The sequence below is a fragment of the Ziziphus jujuba genome, chromosome 9 (genome assembly GCF_031755915.1).
Source record: "Ziziphus jujuba cultivar Dongzao chromosome 9, ASM3175591v1".
Taxonomy (NCBI): Eukaryota; Viridiplantae; Streptophyta; class Magnoliopsida; order Rosales; family Rhamnaceae; genus Ziziphus; species Ziziphus jujuba.
Genome location: NC_083387.1, coordinates 22,192,600 through 22,217,840, shown reverse-complemented (window position 1 = coordinate 22,217,840; position 25,241 = coordinate 22,192,600). Strand labels below are relative to the sequence as shown.

The 25,241-nt window shown below is 34.2% G+C and overlaps 2 protein-coding genes across 2 annotated transcripts; one reads left to right on the top strand and one right to left on the bottom strand.

Annotated features, from left to right (window-relative positions):
• The first annotated feature begins 10,567 nt into the window (after window positions 1-10,567).
• On the top strand, window positions 10,568-11,794 carry LOC107427391 (zinc-regulated protein 8). The gene has a single exon (XM_016037774.4). The coding sequence runs from the start codon at window positions 11,028-11,030 to the stop codon at window positions 11,583-11,585; it is 558 nt and encodes a 185-aa protein (XP_015893260.3). The 5' UTR covers window positions 10,568-11,027; the 3' UTR covers window positions 11,586-11,794.
• A 2,485-nt stretch (window positions 11,795-14,279) lies between these two features.
• On the bottom strand, window positions 14,280-17,182 carry LOC107427408 (pentatricopeptide repeat-containing protein At4g35130, chloroplastic). The gene has a single exon (XM_048481529.2). The coding sequence runs from the start codon at window positions 16,979-16,981 to the stop codon at window positions 14,549-14,551; it is 2,433 nt and encodes an 810-aa protein (XP_048337486.2). The 5' UTR covers window positions 16,982-17,182; the 3' UTR covers window positions 14,280-14,548.
• Window positions 17,183-25,241: the final 8,059 nt, after the last annotated feature.

Here is a 25,241-nt window from a genome sequence, read left to right as displayed (position 1 = left end):
AGTGATCGGACGGCAGTCAACGGTGGTGGCCGGTGGTGGTGGCTTCTTTCCCCCTCTCTCTCTCTCTCTCCTTCTCTCTTTCTCTCTCTTCCCCTCGACTCACGTGTTTTGGCCAAAATAAAAGCCACCCATGGATGACACTGTTCACTTACGGGATTGGCTGAAAATACAACATGTGGCACACACTGTTCACTCAAGTCAAAATATATTAAAATATTACGATATTCGGAAAACTTTGCATGTCCATAACTTTCAAATCACATGTCCAAATCGAACGTACAAGTACTTCACAACCATGCATGAGTCAAAGCTCAACTTTGCATGAACAAAAAGTCAACTTCAGCACCCCTTGGACAGTTTGGACCTCAACTTATTTTGCTCATAACTTTCAATTTGTAGCTCCGTTTTCAACGTGCTACTAGTCTATGGACTCGTGACAATGTGTACTTTTTAAAGGTACCTCGGTCAATGTGAAATTCCATCAGGAGAAAAAAATCAACATTTGATCCCTTCTCGGTCAACAACGGTCAAACCCGGTCAACCCTTGTCAAATTTTAGAAATTTTCGATGTACTTCGGAACGGGATGTTACAATAGATGCAGCCTGGGTGGCCAGCATTAGGACTCATACGGCTTGTGGAGCTAGCATCGGGATAAATACGGCCTGATTGACCAACATTAAGGTAGAGACAACCTTGGAGGCTTGTACTCTTGTAGGTGTCATTGCATCTTAGGGGCCCGCAGCTAGATAGATGTGGCCTGAAGGGCCAACATCGGGATAAATGCAGCTTGTTGGCCAACATTGGAGTAGAGGTGGCTTTGGATGCTAGCATTTGATACTCATTCTGACTATAAATTAGCTATGTGCCTTTCAATGTGGCCAGGAGGGCCTGCAGTAGTTGGTGCATGAATTCGAATGATGCTGCAATCTTTCTGTTGTGCTATTTTATATTGTTACTCATTTGATGTAAAATATCTTGAATGACTTTATCATCATTTGAAGTCATCTTGGGTCCCACCAGCATGCCAAAAAGATGTGTTGGAATATGTTGAAAAGATTTCCAATAATCTATTATCTCCTAAATATGTGGGCGTGCCACTTCAAATCTGTAATAGTTTAAAAAAAGAAAATGGATGCCAATTAAATCAAGCTATTTAGACAATTATATTGATTGTTGGAGAACAAAATAATGTACAAGATTCAATTGCATTAAAAAACTTTACAAATAAAATTTCAACTCAAAACAACTAAGAACAATTGACTAATTAAAGTAAATTTTAACAAGAATAACTAAATAGTTTATACTTTATAGTCTTGTAGTTGTATGTAAATATGTCTTTTAAATATGTCTTTTCAATGAACAAATGAAGCTTCAATACATAGTAGAGGAGCCAACCACAAATCTGTTATTTTTCTGATATGGGATAATTGGAAAAACTTATATTTCTAAATCCAATTGATTTTTTTTTCTCTTAATCCATAAGGGATATTTTTCCTTATAACTTTTTATTATCTTAGGTGAAAAATATTGAGATAAACATATAGATTCTTCTCAAATGCAATATCGGAGATGGTATTAATGTTAGTATTTATCTCGTTTCAGTGACTATTTGCATAATTTTGTTTGTACATAAAAATTAAACAGATAGGTTTTACAATATATTTTTACATTGTCGTTTGAGTTATTTCCAAAAAATAAAAAATAAAAAAATCAATGTAAGTATAGATATGTCAAAATTATTGTTTTGTTTAAAAAAAATTGCTAAACAAACTGTTCAATTAATAAAGATGTATTTGTCAAATATTTATACTATTAGCCTTTTTGTTAGAATGTTGGGATTAAATTGAAACAAAATAGAGCATGAAATTTGTGGGCTACTATGAAATTTAGCCTTAAAAATTACGAAGTACGTAAAAAGTTTACTTAAAATCATTGCATGTAATTTGCATTGCAAAATAATAATAATAATGATAAAAGAAAATTAAAAGAATAAAAAAAGTTATTGCATGTAATTCATGTAGCAAGACAAGACATGTTGTATTTTGAACACTTGTTATACCATGACATTCCTAATATTCAAGTTTTTTTCCCCCTAATATCCAAGTTAGTAAAATTGGATGATTAGTAAAAAACATGTTAGTAAAAATAAATGTTTATGGATTGAAAACAGTCGCATTATGGTAATTCCAACTAATTAATTCAATGCTCACAAATTTTTGAATCATAGAAATCAATTATACATTTTTTGTTTTTGATAAATTAATTCAATTATACTCCATTAGAATTAATTATTTCTTGATCAATAAATATGAATTGACGTGTTTTACTTGATTTTCTTTGATTTTTTTTTTAAAGAAAAAAATAGGCATGTAATTCTCAAATATAAAATATAGTAAAACCTCTCTTTAGTGATACCCTATATTAGAGTAACCGCTATCTAGTCATAAAAAAATTTAGTCCTAATTTGAACTAGTTATAAAAAAGAATAAATTCCACATTGTAATAAGTTATAATTTTTAAATCTTATCTTAATGAACTTTGCCTCAATAGAATGATAATTATATGCATATTTCAAAAAAATATATGATATATTACATTAAAGGTTTAAGATTAAATAAGATATTTATGTAAAGTTCTTTGAAAATTATTTTTTAGAATTGTTACGACATTTATAAACTTGCGGGTATGTAATAACTAATTAACATTATTACTTCTTGTTGAAGTCATTCTTTACTAATAAACGGAAAGATAATGCTCGATTGATTGAGGATTGCATATGTTAGGCAATAAAATTTTCAATAATGCTATAAGCATCAAAATGTTAACAAAAAAATATTTACTGAATGATGATTAAAAATTTCATGTAACTTAAATATAAATAAGTGAACCCTCTAATAGATAAGTAAATAAAAAAAATAAATCAATTAAATATTGTCATATTATTTACCATACCAATTGGTGAATAAATTTGATAAACATTTTGATATTTTAGCATTATTATAGATTTTTTTTTTTTAACTATACCTCCACTAAGTTATAATCTTCTCATAGTTATAAAATTAGTTTGATCCAAACTTTATCACTATAAAAAGGTTTTACTGTATCATCCTCCAAAAAAAAAAAAAAAAAAAAACCTTTAGAAACAAGAAAGAAGGCTATAGGAAGAAATTTGTAAGAAGAAACATAATGGATTAATTTCTTACTAAAATTGAATAACATTGAAAATTAAGATATAATGGATCAATCTACTAAACATTCGAAAGAATTTAAACCTCATAAAAAAACTTTAATGAGAAACTATGAACTAATTAATGCTTGAACAAAAATATTCCATCCTGTGAGTTAACGTTTCTTTCTTATCTCGGAGAATCCATAAGAAAATTTATGCGGATGTCCATAAATAAATAAAACTTCATCCATTTAATTAAATTATTATCTTAAAAAAGAATTAAATTGGACTTTTGAAATTCATGGCCATCAAACCGGAAAGAAAATGGGGAAATTTCATTGAGCCTTCTAGGTTTGAGAAAACATCATTAACCTCTTCAAGGTTTTTTATTTCATCATTAACCCTCCAAAGTGTTAATATCTATTATCAAATTTCATATTTTAATCGATTTATTTTGGGAACTTTGAATTAAAAAGGCTAAGAACAAGAACATAACAAGCTAGATTGAATGACTTAGTTTTATTGATAATATTCTTGGCTTAAATAGCCATTCAATACACTATTTTAACAAGAAACAAGAAAACAGCCCACTTTGACGAAAATAAAGCTAAGTGGTAACAGAAACTTGGAACAAGCCAAATACTAGTAGACTTCTTAAAGACTAGGACTTTCCCTGAAAACCAGAGAATTATTGTAACAAAAAAACTACAATAAACTCCTTCATTCCCTCCCTTAAACTAAACGTTGTGAAGCAATTGGTTTATGTTAGAAATCTCACATACTCCCAGCAGCTTTCGAAGCTTCTGAAAAACTTCAAGCTTTAATAGTTTGGTCATTATGTTCGCTACCTGATCCTGACTCCCATAATGAACTAATTCAATTGTACCATCCTTAGTAAGATTCTTTAAGAAATGAAATCTTACATAAATATGCTTGCTGCAACCATGCATAACTGCTTTTTTAAGCACCATGAGACAGTACTTGAACTCATTCAAAACATGTACGCAGATATACTCTTCTTGTCCTCCATATCTCCAATGTAGTCGCTATCTATAAATGCCAATAACTCACCACCTCCTCCCTTTTTATAATGAATTCCATAATTCACAGTCCTTTTTAAGTATCGAAGTACTCTCTTAGCTGCTTGTAGATGACTCTCCATTGGTTTTGCCATATATCTACTTATGAGACAAGTAGCAAACATCATGTCAGGGCTTGTGACAGTGAGATACATTAAACTCCCCATCAACTGCTTGTAGTATCTCTCATCAATAAGGACTCTATCTCCATGTTTGCTTAATTTGAAACCTGGAACTATTGGATTGCCCACTGAATTTCTTTCCATCATACCAAACCTTTTTAAAACCTCTAATGCGTATTTCCTTTAGCATATATAAATACCATCAGGATTTTGTACCACTTCGATCCTAAGAAAAAAACCTCATCTTCCCCAAGTCAGACATATCAAACTCCCTTAACATAGAACTTTTAAATTCAAACATCATAATTTCTTCATCACCAGTAAAAATTAAATCATCAATATAAACATTTACAAAGATAATTTTTCCTTCTCTACTTCTCTTTATAAATAATGTCTGCTTGCTATCGCACCTCTGAAACCCTTCACCAATGAAATGTGCTTCGATTTGACTAAACCAAGGTCGTGGTGTTTTTTTTAATCCATACAAACCTTTGTGTAACTTGTAAGCCAAATGCTCATTGCCATTTTTTTCACACCTTCTTGGCTGCTTCACATAAACATCTTCACTAAGTTCACCATGGAGAAAAGCCAACTTGACATCCAACTGAAATATCTTCCAATCCTATTGTGCAGCTAGAGCAATAATCATCCTTACTGTATCTATCCTTGCCAATGGTGCAAAAACTTCTATGTAGTATATTCTATGCTTCTGAGAGTACTTTTTAGCAACTAAATGAGTCTTGTACTTATTAATCTTCCATGCTCATTATGTTTGGTCTTGTAAGCCCATTGCACTCCAATTCTTTTGGCTTCAGTTGGCAGCTCAGTGAGTGCCCATATTTTGTTCTTATCGATAGATTTGATTTGACTATCCATGGCCAATCTCCAATTTGCACTCTTCACAGCTTCCTCAAAATACAACGGAGCAGTTGATACCACTAATGTCATATGAATTTCACCCTCAGATTGACTTTCTCCACTATCATAATCACCCATCCACAAAGGAGGTTGCCTAAATTCCCTCACTCTCTCTTCACCTCTACTAGAACTGTCTTCCTCTTCTCTAACTCCCTCATCACTATTCTCTCCTACATGTCCATCAGTATCATCTCCATTCCCATTTTCACTCACCCTTTCTTCATTATCATCATCACCATCATGCCATTCTAAGTCTACTACTATTTGTTTTTCATGACTCACATCCCAATCCCATCGCTTCCCTTCTTCGAAAATTACATCTCTACTCACAACAACCTTCTTAGTAACAAGATCATATAGCCTGTAACCTTTTAACTCCTCACTAACTCCCAATAGCACACAAGTAATTGTCAGGACCCGTCCAGAATTCCTCCTCGGAACCCTAGACAAACCCTGATCCCAGGGAAATACCACCGAACCTTCCAACGGAAAATCCGGCAGCACCTCCCCTAAGGGTAGGACTTACCACAAATTTCCTGCACTGAAAACACACTTCTATAATCGTCCCCTTATTCCTCCCACAATACTACAATTTGATTTCACAAATTTACAGCACTTCAAAATAACAGTAAATCAGTGCATAGATAATAACTACACGTCCAATACAGTATACAGAGCATTATACAAATAAATATGAAGTAATACAATGACAGATACGGAAACAATACAAGATGAAGAGGAAAAAGGGAAGAAATACTTCTTGGACTTTCGGCAACGAACTGAGACGTTGGGCTCGCCCCGGACAATCAACGTCTCCCAACCTGAACCTAGGGGAACGAAATTTAAGAGCGTGAGATGCTAATCATCTCAGTGAGTGACCCTATCTACTAAACACCTTTAATATTAATAATATACCAAATAAAGGGATTTAATTAATCAATACCGAACAATTAAATAAATAAATAAATAAACAATTGAGGTAACAATTTCTCTCAAAACCCTCACTATTCACTCCGTTGGAAATGTTCCCCTTTTAAAACATTTTCACAAAATCCGATATTCGTACTTCCCGAAAACCAAGGGACCAAATAATTTAATAAACAACAAATAAATAAATAAATACCCCAAATATAAATAAACTGCAATAAATTATAATAAATAATTTTGTACTCTTTGGGGTTTGAAATTTCTATCCGAAAAATTTGTACTTGACGCACCACACCATATACCAGTGATGCCCTCCGATACCCAGCGTCCTGAGCACCGACTGGCGGGGAGATTAAAGAGAGAAACTTGCAAACGGCACTTCGGCGTCCCGACAGTACCGCTGCTGAAACCATCATCCCGGCCAAGGAGGGGGGCGGCTGTGGCCAATAACAAACTTGCCTGCCCACGGTCCAATGGCAACTCACGGGTGAAATAATAATACTTGCGCGCTGAACCACATATACATATACCAGAACACCAATACTGTGTGAATGCGTCTAAAATAATTATTAAACCAACCGTACCGTTTTCCAAAATTACCGTGGAAAATATACCAAAATTTCACACTTACCATCCCACATATTTCCTTTTCACAATCCGGTACGAAAACATCGATAACAAATAAAACCATAATTTTCTCGTAATACGAGGTTCAACAATTCAAATACCGCGGGCATAATTTATAAAATTAAACCACCAATTTGAACAAATAATTTTCTTAAAACATTCAAACCAATTATGCCAAAAAATAATATAAAATCCAAACACAACGAATTACTGAAAATACTTGCTCATGTGTAATAAATACCATTTAATCATAATAAAATAATAATCGGGAATTTCTAATGATCCCAAAATTTCATTTAGCACCAATGGATAAATATATATATAAAATAATATTTTTTCCCGATTATATTTAAAATACACCACATGAGCACCAATTATAGATATCAATTTAACACCACATAAATACAATTAATTACCCCAAAAACATTTTCAAATGTGGGTCACTCACCTGGAGCATGCAATTAAACCATGATCCACCATGGGATCAATTCCACGACTCACCGGTGCTCCTAGAACACAATTCACACACAGTCAAATAAATTAATATTTTATTCGGGTAAATAATACCCGGTACCCGGGAGGTCAAACACAAACATTATCCAAAATAGTCGAATAATATACCGAATCGAAGCTTGAGCGACGAGGATTACAAATCCGGTCTCCATCGACCCTAATTCCGCTGGAGGTGGCCGGAAAGCTTCGGCTGGATTTAAACTTGAGGGATCTTTCAAACGGTGGGGATTTTGGGCAATCTAACCCCGGAAATGGACTCAGAGGGGTTGAAAATGGTGGAATAGAGGTATGGGTCGGGCTGGATTGGTCGGAAACGGTGAGAATCGCCGGAAAAACGTAACCGGCCGCCGCCGACTTCACCGGCCCGATCTGGGCGCGTCCGGCGGCGACTGGCCGGGAAAATTGGAGGCTGAGGTCGCGGGGAGCTGGGCTTCACCGGTGGCCGGCGCGTGTGGCTTTCTGGCGACTGAAATCGGGCCAAAAGGCTAGTCAAAGAGAGCGGGGGAGAGAGTCAAAGGAGAGAGAGAGAGAGAGAGAGAGAGAAGTCTGTGTGTTTTTTTTTTTTTTTTTGTCTCTGTCGGGCTCGGGGAAGAAGAAGGGAAGGAAAAGAAAAGAAAGGAGAGAAAGGTGTTTTCCCACGTGGGGAAAAAGAAAAGAAAAAGAAAAAGAAAAAGAAAAAGAAAAAGGAAAATAAAATAAAATAAAAATAATTAAATAATTAAATAATAATAAAAACAATATTATATAAAATAATAATAAAATAACATGATATTATATATGGTTGACATGTGGCATCTCACCATGGTGACACATGGTCACACTTATTTAGTCACACGTGGCACATCGTTACGCGTTTAAAAATAATATTAAAATAAAAATTCTACAGGTCCATAACTTTCAAACCATATGTCCAAATCGGACGTGCCACTAGTCTACGGACTCGTATCGATGAGCACTTCACAACCATGCATGAGTCAACGCTCAACTTTGCATGAATAAAAAGTCAACTCGGCACCCCTTGGACAGTTTGGACCTCAACTTGTTTTGCTCATAACTTTCAAACCGTAGCTCAGTTTTCAACGTGGTACTAGTCTATGAACTCGTGCCAACGTACTTCGTAACGGTACCTCAGTCAACCTAGAATTCCAACCGGAACAAAAAGTCAACTTTTGACCCCTTCAGTCAACGGTCAAAGTCAACAGTCAACCTTGGTCAACGTGCAAAAATTCCGACATAGTTCAGGACGGGGTGTTACATAATGCTTCTACTTTTAAGTTTAGTCATCCTTGCTTTTGGAACATGGACGTGTGCTATGCAACCAAAGACTTGAAAATGATCTATTAAGGGTTTCACTCCACTCCAAGCCTCCTTTGGTGTAACATCCTTGACACCAATGTAGGACACTTGTTTAGGACATAGGTAGTCTAACTTACTACTTTCGGCTAAAAGGTCTTGGAATATTCTTGTCAGATAGCATTGAGCGAATCATGTTCATCACAGTTCTATCCTTCTTTTTAGCTATACCATTCTGTTGCGGAGTATCAGTGGTGCTCAATTGCCTTTTGATCCCATTTTATTTGCAAAAATCATTGAACTCACTTTGTCACCTTCAAGGCCTGCTCCTCACTCTTGCACCTCTAGAACTTCTGTTCATGTACTCTTAATGAGCTTTTGTAACTCATCAACAATGAGGGCATCAATGTCCTTTGACTCCTCAATTGAACAAACAACATAGTTAAACTTCTCAATTAAAAAGCATAGAGTTTTCTCCACCAATTTAACATCCTACATATCTTCTACGTTGATTCGCATCTTGTTTGCCATTATCATGACCCTAAAGAAGTACTCTGTCACTCCTTCACTAGATTTCATCTCAAGAGTTTCAAATTCTTTGCAGAGAGCTTGAAGATGAGACCCCTTGATCCCCTTGCATTCCTTTCGATCTTTTCCTTCATGGCATCTCATATTCCTTTGGCAGTATCCTTTTGAGAATGGTGTTGAGAATTGTGCAGTCGATGGCCTGGAAGAGATAGTTTTTCACTTTCAGGTCTTTCAACTTCATCTCATCATCCTTCTTTCATTGTGCATCTGTCTGCAACGATCCACTTGCTGGCTCAACATACATAGGCTCCACTAGCTCCCAATATTCCTTAATTCATAGAAAATTATTCATCACCATGCTCCTATGATCATAGTGACCATCAAAGCAAGGAATTGTTGGCTATATAAAACTCCCTTCAGTAGTCATCTTTTGTGCTGCTACAAGAACTTCAGAGACTGCTGCTTTGATTTTGTCAGGCCTAGTGGGAGCTCTGATACCAAATTGTTGGGAACTTTGAACAAAAAAGGCTAAAAACAAGAATACAAGAAGCTGGATTGATGACTTAGTTTTATTGATAATATCCTTGGCTTAAAAAACCATTCAATACACTATCTTAACAAGAAACAAGAAAATAGCCCACTTTGGTGAAAATAAAGTCAAATGGTATAGTAGACTTCCAAAAGACTAAGACTTTCCCTAAAAACCAGAGAATTATTCTAACCAAAAAAAAAAAAAAAAAACTGCAATAAACTCCTTCAATTTAAATTACAAAAAGTTTATTTTGCCCTCATGTAGATTAAAATTAAAATTAATTTAATATTTTATCCTTTTTTCAATTTGTGTGATATATTATGATATATATTACCTTGCATAAAAAATACGATTCTACCAATTTAGAAATTTTTTAATATTTCATTGTTATAAAATCAAAAACCCCAAATAAAAAAATTTCTTCAATAAAGAATTTTTTATTAAATACTAATTTGAACCCTAAGATAAATTCCTTGAAAGCCCCAAGTATATTCAAAATCAAAAACCATAAAAAGGAAGCTAAAAGTGACAAACGTGGAATTTTTATAAATCAATTTTTTGTTTTTTTTTTCTTTCTAATATTTAAAAAGTTGTTGTCGCTTTAGCAAAATAGCAAAAACTTGCATAACATACTAAGTTAGGCTACTACTTTTAAATTCATTCTTTTACAATTTAATTTTTTATATATCAAATATTTAAACATTTATCAAATTGCGTTTTTTATCTGTTAAATAAAATGAAAATAAATAACGGGTAAGGTGATGAAGGATAAGGTTGAAACCTCGTAGTAGAGATCAATAATATTTTAGCAAGCTTAAAGGATTTAATGATATTTTTTACCAGAACAAAAAACAACAACAACAACAACAACAACCCAAAAAAAGCAAAAAAAGAAAAGAAGAGGACGACCAACCAACACAACTGACATTCCACGGACAAAATTAACATATATTTTTTTAATTAATGTTTGTATCTTTCACGCGCACCCGACTCCATTTGTAAAAGAAGCAAATAAAGAATGAATTATCTCCCGCTTCCACGAAATCACTCTTCGTTCCTCCTCTACCACGTGAAAAAAGTGTTTTTTTTCCATAAAACCCCTCTTCCTTTTTCTTCTCACTGCCCCACTCCACTCCTTTCTCGGAAAATTTCTTCAAAGTTTTCTTTCTTTCCATAAAACTGTAAATGAAAAATTAAATTCTACCAAACTTTGAATTTTTGTTTCTCTTATTTTTATTTTTACACCCGTAAATTACCATAATCCGATTCCTTTGTTCTTTTTTGCTCGTAAAAAAAATTTTAGTCGATCGGTACCCCTATGGAAACCGCTATAATTAAGAAAAACAATCTGGATTTCCATGTCAACTCCACCACCAACTCTAACTCTCACTCTCACTCTCCAACCTTTCTCTTCCACGACGGTGGCTTAGACTCCCCGGAGTTCAAAGTCTCCGATATCGAGATGATCACCATCCAATCCCTCACCTATACCAGTCTCAAAGACCTCTTGCCGCCCTCACCTCCGCCGGCCATCATGTCTCCCACCCACAATTCCAGCTGGCACGAGATTCCGATCAGGAATCCGCTCGTTAAGCACGCGGCTCTTGCTTATCTCCAGCCTATGTCTACTCCGACGGAGGCTGATGATAAAGGACTGTTTGGTAAGCTTAAGGACAAGTGCTTATGTGGCGCTGCTGGTGGTGGTTTTGGTTGCTTTGGATGGCTCGGCGACGTCGTTTTGATTGCCGTTAAGGTTGTCTTTTGTGGATTTTGGAATGATAGAGGGTCTGAAAATGGCGAGGATGATGGTGATGATGATGATGATGATGATGATGATTATGATGAAGACGATGAAGATGATCAGAAGGTTGACTGATTTTGACTGGTAGATGCAGAAAAAGGGGATTAGATTTTGAGAGAGGATTCTATTTGTAAATTTCATTCTACTTTTTTTTTTTAAAATATTTTTTTAATTTTTTTATTGGGTGGTTAATTTTGTAAATAGTATAGAGATTTCTTCATTTTTGGTGTATAAGAAGTTTGTAGAAATGAAAATTGTTACAAGTGTTTTGTGATTTTGTATTATATTTCAGTATAAATATTAAATTTATCTTTAAATAAGTGAATTTAATTTTATTGTAAAAAAAAATAAAATAATAAATTATTAAGTGAATTTGACAAAACAGATACCTTCATTAGTAGTGCTAGATCATCTTTATTTATACTTCTAAAAATTCAAATTCGAATTTAAAAAAGAAAATTTAGAATAGTTTATAAATTAGATAAATTATTAAACTGTACAAATTAGATAAATTTTTAATGTTTTGGGTTTTATTTTATTGTAAAAAAAAATAAAATAATAAATTATTAAGTGAATTTGACAAAACAGATACCTTCATTAGTAGTGCTAGATCATCTTTATTTATACTTTTAAAAATTCAAATTCGAATTTGAAAAAGAAAATTTAGAATAGTTTATAAATTAGATAAATTATTAAACTGTATAAATTAGATAAATTTTTAATGTTTTGGGTTTTATTTTATTTCATTTTTCTAACTGTACAAAACTACCATTTTGAACTCTCAGTTTTTTCTTGTTCATACACGTGTTATTGCGTTATATCATAAAATAACCAGGTCAAGTAATCAAATAGATATAGACTCATTGATTATTAACTAAATAAATTACGTTATTATAAGATTAATGATAAGGACAGTAATTTAAATATTTGTACGATGGATTAAAATATATTAAACAAATATTTAAAAAGTCAAAATTGTAATTCAGAAAATATTAGTATTTTAAGGTAATGTGAAAAGGAAAAATAGTCAAATTTATGAAATTTTAATTCCGTCAAATTGAAAACGAACTTATAATTATTTTTGGTGAACCACGACAAGCTAAGAAAAAGACATGAAATAAAATAAAAATTTTCATCGTTTGTAAGCATATTATTAGTAATAATGGTGATCTTTTGGACGTCTTACATGCGGAGAGAAACTGTTGTGAAATGAAATTGCCATTTATAAGCCAAAAAAAAAAAAAAAAAAAAGGAAGTAGAAGAAGAAGAAAAGAAAAATGAAAATGGCATGCATGAGAGAAAAAAATGATTAAGGAATTTTATAGGACATTAATGCTTAATCTACTTTTAGAGTATGAAATATTCTATTTAGTTAAAAAAAAAAAAAGACAAAAGAAATTCTTCATTTTAATTTTGAGTAAAATTTTTAATTTATTTTTAATAATTTTCTCCCCACCAAATAAGACTATTTATCTCAATATAAAATAAAAAAGAATATTTATCTAAGTGGTAAAAGATGAATTGATTAGGTGTTTTGGACTTTAACTAAGAACATAGAAGATCAAGTGTCTAAAAATTACAAAATTTAATTTTAATTTGTTTATTTTATGAAAGTTGTTTTAGAAAATGTTAGAAAACAAGAATTAAAATTTGGCAGTATTATACTGGCATTTCTTCTAGGTGGTGAAGCTCAAAACGAACTGCCGAACATAGTGTACATCGTTGGTGTTTGGCGCAGGGGCAGATCCAAAAATCTCAACAAGGATGGGAATTTGAAAGGGCAAAATAATAAATAAAAAAATAAATAAAATAAACGAAACTAAAAACTTAATAATGTTAATTGTTTACTTTAAAAAAAAAAAATGAAGGGATTGTCAAAAGTTTTATGTATAAATATTATTTAAATTTTATTAAAAAAAAAATACAATAGATAGCTACAATATTTATCACTTATTCCACTATTAAATCAAATATTATATATATATATATATATATATATATATATATACACGATAAATATGTACTTTAAATTGCTAAACATTAAACTAAAAAAAATAAAAATATTAAAATTTTTTAGTTATTTTTTTGAGGGCCAAATACATGGGGTTTTTTTTTTTTTTTTTTGCCTCTACAAGAATTATCATATTTAGGATAATTGGATAAACATAACATACATATAGAAATTAAAAACAAAAAAAGAAAAAAAAAAGAAAAGAAAAAAGGGGGGTGGACTTTGGCCTCTGCCTCGTCCCCCTTTATCCGCCACCACATAGGCGTTGTGTGGGGCTATATAATTTGGATTCCTCGATGATTACCGATCATGCTAGACTCTTCGAATTTGTCTCTTTAGAAAGTGTTCGAATTTTATTTGGTTTTCTATTGCTAAGTTTAGAATGGAAATGTTCTTCTATTCATTGAATGAATCCATTTAAATTAACTGGACACGTGACTGGGTAGACACTAAACCCGTTTTCAAGTAACCTATGCTACTTCTTACACTCAATTATAAAATGGGGGAAAAAAAAACAAGCTCCAAAAGAATATAACAAAAGCACTGGTTTGGTACGTTGGTAACCCTAGCATTATTTTATTTTAGATACCAAATACTATTTCGCTTGTCAAACCAAGTCTTGTATTCAGTACAAGATTTATTGCGTATTCAAAATGGGAGGAAAAATTTAATTAAAAAAATATATTTAGATGAACATGGAGATTCATCTGAAAGGATAATCACAAATAAACCAAACAATTGAATTGAAAAAGCATAAGGAATCTGTGGGCTCTCTGGGATTCTTGACATGTTCCCACAATTATGAGTTTGAATCCAATCCCAAGTTTCATTAGGAAAGAAGAACTTGGAAAAATATTTAACAGTTTTACTTGTGGTAGGGTGTAACTATAAATATACAAAATTCATATTTACGTTAAGCTTTCAGTTGAACAAGCTTGAACAATTTGGCCAGCCATTCTACTTTTAACAGTATATTTGTATGTGCATTGTACACAAAGTTTACATGACAGTAGCTACTGTCACAGTTTTACCAATAATCACTGCATGTGCAATTCCCATTTCTGAAATGGTGGAAGACCTTAGAATCCCCCACTATTATCTCCCTGTTGGTGATCTCTGATATCTTTTTTGCAGCACTATGGCAATCTTTACACATCCTTGTATTCTTCCTAACTATTACAGGGTTTCCAATTTTCATGGAGATCAGTCCAAAACAGATTGCCAATCTTACACTGTGATTCTCTGGAGAGTTTGCTCTTTTCTTCAGCAAATCTTGTGGCCTGAACTTGGTGACACTATGAACATATTTGGCATCCCCCATCTTACTTGAGAAAATATCCAAGACATTATAGATCGTGTTAGTTTCGATCTGTGACCTATCTTGATTGATGAATCTGTAAGGCTTACCTTTGGTTTCAACTAAGCTGCAACCAATGGTTTTCCTTAGTCCTTTATTCTTCATTAGAGATTTTATCCTTTCTTCATCTTCCCACCTTCCAGCTTCAGCATACAAATTAGAAAGCAAGACATAACACCCTGTATTGTCATGTTCAAAGGATAAAATGTGTTCTGCAGCAAGTTCAGCGAACTCTATGCTTTTGTTGTTTCTACTTGCAGTTAGTAAAGAGCCCCAAATCCTAGCTGTGGGCTCCAATGGCATCCTTTCAATAAAATTCTTGGCTTGTTCAAGATTTCCAGTTCGACCAAGAAGATCAAGGATACAGCCGTAGTGCTCTATTCCCGGATCAATAATGTAGTCTCTTTTCATTGAGTGATAAAATTCCCATCCTTGTTTGACCATACCAGATATGCTACAAGATGTTAGCAGGGAAACAAATGTGCTTCCATTGGGTTTGATGCCCCTATCTCTCATCTCATAGAATAATTCAATGGATTTTCTCCCAAATCCATGAATAGCATAAGCCATAATTATCGTGTTCCACGAACTGACATCCTTAAATAATATTCGATCAAAAATTTCTTGAGCAGTTCCTAGTTCACCACATTTTGCATACATAAAGACAGTTGAATTCAAGACATAGGTATTTGAATGGTGCTGCGATTTTATTATATAACCATGAATTTGCTTCCCTTCCCTCAATGGTGCTACTTCAGAATAGGCAGGTAGGATGCTTGCAATTGTAATAGCATCTGGCTTAAGAGGCTTATTCAAAAGGTCTTGAAATAGTTCCATGGCTTCCATATTCAGTTCATTTTGTACATTTGCAGCAATCATTGCATTCCATGTTATCACACTTTTTTCTGCCATTTCACCAAATATACGTTCTGCCATTTTTGGCTTGCCACAAGATCCATATAAATCGACCAGAGCAGTTTCCAATACAACATGAGGGAGAAACCCTTTTCTAATGGCATATGCATGAATGGATTTACCCCCCAACAGAGCTCCTAGCTGTGCACAGGAGGGAAGCAAATTTATCATCGTGATAGCATCAGGGTTCACGTTATCCTCTTCTAGCATTTTTCTAAAGCAAGCAAATGATTTACAGGGCTGCTCATTTAGAACATACCCACCGATCATCGCATTCCAAGCCACAGTATTCTTGGGGTTAATCTTATCAAACAGTCTCTCTGCATAATCCATGTGACCACATTTGTTATACATGTCAAGCAGTGAGGTTTGAACCATGACATCCAATTCAAACCCAAATTTCAGAACCTGGCAATGAACCTCCATTCCGCATCGCACAAAGCACTCTACAGAACAAGCATTAAGAGCACTGATTATGCTGAACCTATCAGGCTTCATACCAAGTGCCTGCATGTCCAAGAAACATACCAACGAGTTCCACCCATCCCCCACAGCAGCATACCCACTAATCATTGAATTCCAAGAGACCTGGTCCCTTATGGGCATTTCTTCAAACACTCTCACTGCATACTCAATATACCCAAGCTTCGAATACATAGAAATAAGCGAATTGCACACACAAACATCCAAATCCAACCCAACTTTAAACAAATTTCCATGAACTTTCTGTCCTTCACAAAACGACAATGACCCACCACACGCCTTGATTACGATAGTGGGTGTGAACTTATCAGCTCGAACACCTTCGCTTTCCATCCTACGGTAAAAACCAATGGCCTCTCGAAACAACCCGTTATCGGTGAATCCTCTGATCAAAACATTCCAGCAATACGGATCAGAATGGTTCATCCTCTCGAAGACGCAGACTGCATTTTCCATGTTCCCAGAATCCACATAATAGCGAAGAGCCCGTGCGAGAGAGAAATCTTGGGGCGGCCCAGTTGAAGCCGGTAGATTCTTCGATGGGTTTCTATGTCTTCGAAGCGATTTAGAAATTCTTGGGTTGGTTACGAAGACTGAATCTTCGTCCAGTTTGAGCTTCGCAGCTCGTTTCGCTGTAAGGTTTTTGTTGTTCCTTGGAACTGTGGAGTCGTAGAAGCAGTAGTTGTATGATAGTGTTGCGGACATTGTTTATGGAACTTAAGTCTGCAAACTGAACTGGTATTTTGGTTTTCACGGGAGCCGGAAAAGTGACCGTTAATACCGTCCTTGCTCGGCTGGGCGGTCTACTTTAACCGCTGCTACAGCTTTTGGCCCGCCAATTGACGCTTTTCACGGTCACTCACGCCTCTTGGCTTTGGCAGTATTTCATTTGTTTATTTTAAATAAAAGTAAAAATATGACTGTTTTTCGAAAGTTATTAAAAATATGAAAACAAAAATATTTACAATGTCAAAGATCTATATTAGCTGGTTTTAAATTGTATGTTCAGCTGGGAATTGAGAATTTGAACATTGTGGGTATTAATATTATAATTATAATATTATCTATGGTTGTTTTTAATAATTGCTCTATTATTTTATTGTAATTAATTACAAAATTAAAGATTAAGATAGTTCATTTTGTTTGAAAAAACCATCTTTATTTTGTAATAATGTATTGCAAGAAGTCAACTTCCCAATAATGATACCCATTCTTTCTCCTAATAATTCAAATATTATAATGTGTATGTATATTTATAGCCTAGAGCTTATTGAAAGAAAAATAATACTTTTTGATCATGTAGGTTAATCATAGAATTTGTTAGTTAATGTTATGAACTCTTTTGAAATTTTTAGTTGACAGATAGATACTTGTGCACTAATTGCGAATAATGCACAACAAAAGTGAGAGTACGTACAGATTCAAGGTTCAAAAAAATGGGCATCATACAAATTTTGATAATTTTAAATTGAAAAATACTCAGAAAAATATCAAAAATAATTGATAAAAGTTTATAATTAAAAATTGATGAAAATTTTATCTAAAATAAAAATTTTTATTGAAATTTTATATTTATCTTATTTAATTAATTATTAAATTGTAAAAATATTTAATAAATTTGATTTTTTTTTTAGTAATGATATATACTAAATGTTCATAATTATATGTATATTACTACAAATAAAAAAATATTTGATAAAAAAATTATTAATTAAGATATATAAATCGATTATTACATTTATATTATATGTCATAAAATATCATTTTAATACCATATACAATTTTTAGGTTGTTGAAAATTATTAGTATTTTTTTTTATCTTCATTTTAAAATATAAAATAATGAAAAGTAATTATCAAAAATTATATCTTTTTGATAATTTTATATGTAATTATTAACTATATGAATCTTGTATTAAATATAATTATCCTTATTGATAATTATTATATGATATTACTTATAATGATTGAGTTTAAATCAGTACTCATGAATTATTGCTTGATGATATTCCATAAATATTTCGTTAATTTATTTAGCTATTTTTGCAGAGTAGCATATATTCCTTATATATCTTTATAATATTTATCTACTTTATGATATTTATAATATCTATTTTATAATATTTATAGAAATATTAAATTTATTATGGTAAAAAAATAATAATAAGTAGATAGACAAAAATTTCAAAAATTTTATGGAAATTTCTATAAATTTTTAAACAAAATGTGAAGGAATTAATTTGAATATTTAATGAAAATTTCAATAAAAATTTTATGAAAATATAAAAAATTTCTATTTAAATTTTGAAAATTTTACTCCTTTTCATTTGGAATCAAAATTTCTTTTCCATCGTATGGAAATTTAAATTTCGATTAACCTTGGACAGAATCACTACAAAATTTGCTATCATTAAGAGAATTTGCAAACTTATTAGCACAATGCTGTAAGCTAATGCTATTGCAAAAATGCAGGGGCTGAAGGGCACGTGATGATAGATTTGTGCATTATATATATATATATATATATATATATATATATATATATATATATATATATATATATATATATGTATATATACAGTCTGCTGCAAGGTTGCAAGGACAGAGCCGACCCGCTTTAGAGAGACCAGATATTAGTACTCGTGCATGCAACAGAGAAAGAACAGCTAAAAAATAATCAGATTCTATTAAGAGAAGGGAGAATCTGCTTTTTATAGTATTTATAGAGCAGTATAGGCTAAGATTACTGCTAAGCAAACTTAATTACAATTCAACTAAAATCAGCAAAACACAGATCATCATATTCTCCAATACTGCTGTAAGCATAAATAATTCCTGAAACTCCATCCATCCATCATATTCTCCTCTTCTTCTTCTTCTTCACCATCAACATGATGATGAATCATGAGTCTGGGGAATTTCATCTTCATCAAAAATATATCAGCTCCAATTTCATCTCCAAATACTCCCTCCTCGAGGGTGACATGAATCCTTATATTTTCATTTGCATCTCAAGTGAAGGAACTCGCGAAGAAGATGATACAACAAGAGAAAGAGTTATCCACATCCGACCCACTCCCACACACCCTCAACCTCTAGCCGACCGCCTTGACTGCTGGTGTGTCTCCAACAACGATGTCGTACTTGTTTCGCTTTGGAATCATCATAAGTTCTTGCGGAACCTGCAACTTGTGATAACAAGGAAATTCCAACTACTAATTATGGTGATGATAGTGATAATTGGGTTGACCATTTTTTATCAATTGATTATGTATTTTGGTTTGTTTCCAAAAATAATTAGTACAGGCCCTTCGCATTAGCAGCTTGGAGGATTCGTATAAAATGGAGATTGAGATCTACAACTGCAAATACAAAACACGGAATATCATAAAAGCCTCTCCTAGGATTGCTTCACATGGACTCCATGACATGGTGGTATATGTTAATAAGTCAATCCCAGGTTCTATTTTGTTCAAGTCCCCAGGGATATCTCGTAAAGAAGGAATTAGAGAATAAGGTAGGGATAGAATAGTGATAGTAAGCGTGCTCAATCCACTCTTGTATTAGTACTTAAGCACTGGAGGTGGTGATAGCACTGTAGTGACCCTTTTGCCAACCCCAGATTCCCTCGTTGTATGAGTTACCCTTGCCGCCACTTTTCTCAACCCTCCTTCTACTAAGAAATGTAGAACTCCCGGCAAGTCGGAGCATGGTACCGGTTGACTTTGTTACTGGGCAAGGTTCAGTGGCCTTGTTGGCCCTATTCGTAATGGCAATGATGTGATTACTTTTGGGGGAATTTGGCCCAATGCCCCATAGGGATGAGCTTCATGATTTTTACCCCTTCATTTGCTATCTTTTTTTTTTTTTTTTTTTTTCCTACCCTTTCAATTTTTAATAATCCCAAAATACCCTTATATCCAAATTAAATATTTTTACTTTTTTTTATTTTATGTTATTTCTTTCTTTTCTTCACCCTACTGTTCTCTTCTCCTTCATCAACCTTCCCTAAAGCTAGTTCATCTCTTCTCATTCATCCATCAAGCTTTCTTTACTTAGTTGCCCTTTTGCCAAACAGCCCCGTTTCGTCTCTCCGGTCACCAAAACTCCATACAAAGAAATTGATAGTTTGGAATTCGAAATTAGGGTATTGTGAAGCAGTAGGACATGGATTTGTATACGAAGCTCAAGGGTGGTATTGCATGGCGGAAGTAGATGCCTAAGCTTGCTGTTTCGCTTGGCCTCTCTGATAAAATGCCTGGTCTGTTTGCTTCATTTTTCCTTTGACTTTTCGATTTGAGTGGTTTCTAGGGTTTTTTTAAAACATTTGTGGGGTGTTTTTTTTTTTTTTTTTGATTGCTTTTGGGATAAGTTGGAATCGAAATTAGGATTATATATATATATATATATATATATATATATATATATATATATTTTTGCTATTTCTATAATTTATTTCCTTATGCTTTTGTAATTTTTGTTTTAGGTAGTGTTCGGTGTGCAATTTGATTGTCTGATAATGGAAATCGGCAAGGATTCGGGAATGGAGGATGGGGATTTTGTGGTGGAGACTTGCATTACACATACTCTACCCCCGGCATTGACGCTTGAGAAGGGATTAGAGAGTATCAAAGATGCTGTGGGGAAGTTGAAGCTGAATCCTCCTTCTACCTCCAATGGGTTCTTTCGGTTTCAGGTACTGGAAAATTCCGTAAGACTTTGCTGTTTTGATACTATGTCGTTTTGTTTGGTTTTCATTTCATATGTGATTCTGTGAGGATTTCTAAAGGTCGCTGTGCCTTCCAGTGCGAAAGCTTTGGATTGGTTTGCCTGTCAGTCAGAGTCTTGCGAGGTTTTCCCTCTGTTTTTATGTCGAAGGAAACATAAAATCTTGATTGTAAATCGCTTTATGTGAATGAAACTGTTGGAGTTTTTGGAATTGGGTCTTCTGTTCACTTTACACGAAGTTCTTCTTCTATCTCAGGAGAGAAGACAACGACCAAAAGGTTTAGATTCTCGTATCTCTTATTTCTCACTCATCAAAAGCGTCTCCTATGATGATTTAGGGGTTGCATTTGATTTTTGTTGTTTATTGTCTGTTGTTCATTATATATATATATATATATATATATATATATATATATGTAAAAGTAATTTTAACTTTATTAGGACAAGAGTTCCTTTTTTCCTATTGAGCTTGATGGCTGAACTGGTTAAAGTTGGGGGTTTGTAATACAGTACCCCAACTCCATAAAAGAAAAGATTGCCCTTTGAATAGTTAGTCTGAAAGATGGATGTTTCAAACTTCTATTTGGAGGCTCATGGACAATTTTGGAGCTATTGAGACTTACGGCTTACCCTATTCCATTGACATCAAGGTGCAGGAGGTTGTCTAATCATTTTTTTAAGTGGCTTTAGGCTAACGAGCGGAATGTGTGTTGAATAAGAACCCAAGATTTGTTAGGTATTTTGTTGAAAGGTCTATTTGGAAAATGATAAGACAGAAATGAAATTGAATATTAATGTGAACTCTTCATTGGCAATTATGTAAGGAATGTTTCAACATATATGCTAAAGGCTCTAAAACATTTTATGAAATTTAGAATAATTTTGTCCATTTATTGGAAATTTATGGTTGGTGTGAAAAATTGATTAAGTAATGATGGTTAGTTGCTTATGGTTATGCATCTAATTATGATGCAAAATCTGTTGCCTTTAAGATTCCTGCGTGTTTGATAATTTGCATTTGGTATTGCAAATATGATGCATATTGTAGTGGCAATTTTTTTATCTGCATTTAGGTGTACGTTGTTTTGCATGGATACTTGGGTCTTTTAGATTTGTATGAATCTTTTCCTTGATAGCTCTAAAAATTGTAGCTAGATGCTATTAAATTTAAGTAATGTTTGTGGTTTCTCCATAGATAGAACAAATGAGCTCTTGCAAAATAAGAGTAAAACTTCGACCGTTCATTAGTCACGGTTTTCCATGTGATACTTATTTAATTTATTGCTTTACGTAGTTGCATGTGATACTTATTTAATGTGTGTCTTTGCTGTACTTAGTTGCCTGGTGCCATTGCTTATCTTTTTATTACCGTAGTTGTGTTGTGTAATGGTATGCTTTTTCTTATTCTTCTACTGTTTGTAATTTATTTATTTTTATTAATTTTTGGTTATTGGTATTCCAAAGCATTGTTGAATGTTGATCATGTTGATGTTTTGTTTGATTTGTTGCATCTGTGATGTCAGGACCCGTCCAGAATTCCTTCCCGGAATCTTAGACAAACCCTGATCCCAGGGAAATACCACCGAACCTTCCAACGAAAAATCCGACAGCACCTCCCCTAAGGGTAGGACTAATCAAAAATTACCTGCACTGAAAACACACTTCTATGTTCATCCCCTTATTCCTCCCACAATACTACAAATTGATTCCACAATTTTTTAGCACTTCAAAATAATAACAGCAATCCAGTGCATAACTAACAACTACACGTCCAATACAGTATACAGAGCATTATACAATAAATGTAGAATTTATACAATGACAGATAAGAAGTAATACAAGATGGAGAGGAAAAAGGGAAGAAATACTTCTTGGACTTTCGGCAACTAACTGAGACGTTGGGCTCGCCCCGGACAATCAACGTCTCCCAACCTGGACCTAGGGGAACGGAATTTAAAAAACGTGAGATGCTAATCATCTCAGTGAGTGACCCTATCTACTCTACACCTTTAATATTAATAATATACCAAATAAAGGGATTTAATTAATCAATACCGAACAATTAAATAAATAAATAAATAAACCATTGAGGTAACAATTTCTCTCAAAACCCTCACTATTCACTCCGTTGGAAATGTTCCCCTTTTAAAACATTTTCACAAAACCCGATATTCGTACTTCCCAAAAACCAAGGGACCAAATAATTTAATAAACAACAGATAAATAAATAAATACCCCAAATATAAATAAACTGCAATAAATTATAATAAATAATTTTGTACTCTTTAGGGTTTGAAATTTCTATCCGAAAAATTTGCACTTCGGCGTCCCGACAGTACAGCTGCTGAAACCATCATCCCGGCCAAGGAGGGGGGCGGCTGTGTGCACTATATAAGACTTGCCTGTCCACGGTCCAATGGCAACTCACGGGAGAAATAATAATACTTGCATGCTGAACCACATATACATATACCAGAACACCAATACTGTGTGAATGCGTCTAAAATAATTATTAAACCAACCGTACCGTTTTCCAAAATTACCGTGGAAAATATACCAAATTTTCACACTTACCATCCTACATATTTTCATTCAACAAATCGGTACGAAAACATCGATAACGGATAAAAATAATTTTCCTCGCAACATGCGGTTCAACAAATCATATACCACGGGCATAATTATGAAAATTAAACCACCAATTTGAACAAATAATTTTCTTAAAATATTCAAACCAATTATGCCCAAAAATAATACTTAAAACCACGTACGATTATTACTGAAATATACTTTGCTCATGCATAATAAATACCATTTAATCACCATAAAATAAGAATCGGGAATTTCTTAATGACCCCAAAATTCCATTTAGCACCAATGGGTAATTATATATATAAAATAATATTTTCCCGATTATATTTAAAATACGCCACATGAGCATAAATTCCAGATATCAAATAAACACCAAATAAATATAATAAATTGCCCAAAATATTTTTAAAGGTGGGTCACTCACCTGGAGCACGCAATTAAACCATGATCCATCATGGGATCAATTCCACGACTCATCCGTGCTCCTAGAACACAGTTCACACATAGTCAAATAAATTAATATTTTATTCGGGTAAATAATACCCGGTACCCGGGGGGTCAAACACAAACGTTAACCAACATGGTCGAATAATATACCGAATTGAAGCTTGAGTGGTGAGGATCACGGATTCGGTCTTACTTTCCGGTGATCGGACCAGAGGTGGCCGGAATCTCGTCGGAAAGCTTTCGGGTTTCGACTCCTCAATTCTCCCAAACCATCGCGAATTGGCAGAAAAGGATGCCGGATTCGGGTTCAGGAGGTTGAACACAGTGGACAAGGACCGGCGGTGCGACTGGGTACTCGCCGGAACAGTAACTTCCGGCGAGCCACCGCGGTCACCGGCAGCGGCGCGTGCGGTGACCGTTGGCTGAGATTTTTGGCGGTTTTGTAGATTGGGGGGAGAGGATTCCAACGGGACTGGCGGTGAGGCAAACGGAGGCCGGACGGCAGAGAAATTGGGGTTTGAAGATTTTCGGCCCTTCGTCGAAAAATGCTCCGATCCCGGTGCGTCGGAGGTCCGGTGGCCTTGAAATTTGGTGGGCTGGCCAAAATGAGGAGGTGGTGAGGGGTGGCTGGCGCATGTGGTTGGAAAGGGCTCAAATGGCGGTGGCCGGCGGTGGAGGGAAAAATCGCCGCCGAGCTTCGGCGCCTCGATCCCGGCGCGTCCGGCGGTCGTGAGATTTTGGGGTTTGGCCGGAAATGAGGAGAGGCTTCCGTCTGGCCGGCGCGTGTAATGAGAATCGGCCGAAAAATTGGTCGAAATCCCATGGCCGGTCGATTTCTCTCTCATTCTCTCTCTCCTCTCTCTCTTTCTCTCTCTTCCCCGAGATTTTTGTCAAATAAAAGCCACAGTGGTGACACTGTTCATCCACGTGGACCAATCAGGTGACGAAAAGTGGCATTGCACTGTTCATCAACTCAAAAACATTAAAATATTACGGTATCTGGCAAACTTCACGCGTCCATAACTTTTTAACCGGATGTCCGTTTTAAGCGTGCCGCTAGTCTGTGAAGTCATATCGACGAGCACTTCACAACCATGCATGAGTCAAAGCTCATTTCCCCATAAATAAAAAGTCAACTCCGACACCCCTTGGACAATTTGGACCTCAACTTGTTTTGTTCATAACTTTCAAACCGTAGC